This window comes from Monosiga brevicollis, genomic scaffold (assembly GCF_000002865.3).
Source record: "Monosiga brevicollis MX1 MONBRscaffold_51 genomic scaffold, whole genome shotgun sequence".
NCBI lineage: Eukaryota > Choanoflagellata > Craspedida > Salpingoecidae > Monosiga > Monosiga brevicollis.
The window spans coordinates 137,288-138,979 of NW_001865088.1; the positions used below are offsets into that span (position 1 = coordinate 137,288).

General features: G+C 53.3%; 1 protein-coding gene across 1 annotated transcript in view; it reads left to right on the forward strand.

The window, feature by feature from the left end:
• Positions 1–46: 46 nt before the first annotated feature.
• MONBRDRAFT_30435 (uncharacterized protein) overlaps positions 47–1,692 on the forward strand; it is a gene marked incomplete at both ends in the record, with an annotated part of 5,873 nt that continues 4,227 nt past the window's right edge. The window contains 5 exons of the mRNA XM_001750876.1: positions 47–124; positions 180–317; positions 354–452; positions 1,022–1,162; positions 1,256–1,573. Of these exons, the coding sequence (XP_001750928.1) occupies positions 47–124; positions 180–317; positions 354–452; positions 1,022–1,162; positions 1,256–1,573 (774 nt within the window). The remainder of the gene's footprint in view (positions 125–179; positions 318–353; positions 453–1,021; positions 1,163–1,255; positions 1,574–1,692) is intronic.

Consider the following 1,692-nt stretch of genomic DNA (forward strand, 5'->3'; position numbering starts at 1 on the left):
ACTGCAGTCACTATGCCTGCGATCAGTCTATGTCAATGTGTTGGAGATGCTGGTGGAGCATGGCGCTGATGCAAAAGCCATGGACGACGTCAGTACCTCCCACTTGCTCTTCCGTCTTATGATGGTACACCTACAACATATGATAACGCTGTATCTAATGCTGAGGCATCATCCCATAGTATGGCCGGACACCACTGCACTATGCCTGCCATACCGGTCGTATCATGGTAGTGTTGATGCTGTTGGAGCATGGTGTCGATGCAAAAGCGCAGAACAAGGTCAATACTTCCCTCTTTCCCATTAACCTCCCTCTGCTGGTACACCTCTAACATATGCTGATGATGCTGTACCAGGGCGGCCGAGCACCACTGCACTATGCCTGCTATAACGGCCATGTCAAGGTGGTGGAGACACTGTTGGAGCACGGCGTTGATGCTGAAGCCAAGGACGAGGTCAGTACAGTACCCCCTTCTTTCCGCTTTGCTGCTGCTCCTCCTGCACATCCGCTCGGCCCGTCTCTCCCCTCGACACCCTGCCCTTTGCGTGCACCCGTCCCGTTTCAATCTCTTCTCTCGTCTTTAACACGATTGCCTTTCTCCGTTTTGGGTTTCTTTGCTTCCTCTTGTTCTACCTCCGCCTGCCTACCCTTTCGGAATCTGCGCTGCCCATCCGCCACGATATAGTGACTTGACATGTTGATCTGGACGCCACCCAATCCTTTGCCATCATCATGGTGTCTCTGCTTTCCTCGCGCGCTCAAACACATGCTGGTCGTCATTTTTTGCATCTTGCCTTTGCACATTTGACAATACTTTTCCAAACACGAGTTTTGTTAATTATTTGTTAATCAACCCTTCTGTTGAGATACCCTGCCACCGCTTGCCTGATCTGTACCCCGCTTACTCGCCGAACGTCTCCTGCTTAATCATGTGCATCGTTGCACTGGCTTTCATTTTAAAAAATCACATGCACATCGCTCAACTCTTACCACACCTCGTCCCTCCCCTGAATATGTTCTCAGAGAGGGGAGACGGCCTTCGATGCTGGACGTCGACGTGGGCATGCCAACAGGCTGGAGCCCGTCTTCGCTGCCCACGAGGCTCGCCTTGCACAGCTATTTGCCTGGCTGCCGCCCTTGCCCAGTCCTCCACCGTCCCTTGAGGTACATACCTCTCCGCTCTTCCTTTTCCAATTACAATCTTTGCTCCCCACTCCATCCCTATCTCAACCTCCCCTCAACCACATCCCCCTATAGACGACGGCCGCTGTTGTGGTGTCGGTGGAAGGCTGGCTCAGACCGCTCCTGCCCGAGCAATCCACCACTCACCCCCTCCCGCACCTCGATGCCTTTATCAGCGGTGCCATCAAGCGAAACTCTAATCTCGCAGCAATGGTTACGAAGATCCAGAACACCATCGATGAAGCTCCACCAGAGTTTCCTGCCTTGAACTGGCCTGCCTTCAAAGCGACCATCACCCGCGCCCTCGGCGTCCTCGACCAAGCAGTGCAAGTTCCCGAAGCGCTACAGGGCTGCCTCAGCCAGCTGGACCCCAACATTGACAATCTAGAATCGGTACTTGAAAAGATGCAAAGTCTAACAGAGCAGATTGAGCTCCAACCAGTATATCTTGAACTCCAGAACATCTTGGCAAAATGTCCCGCTCCAGCCACCGCGCCCACGACTGCGTTTGA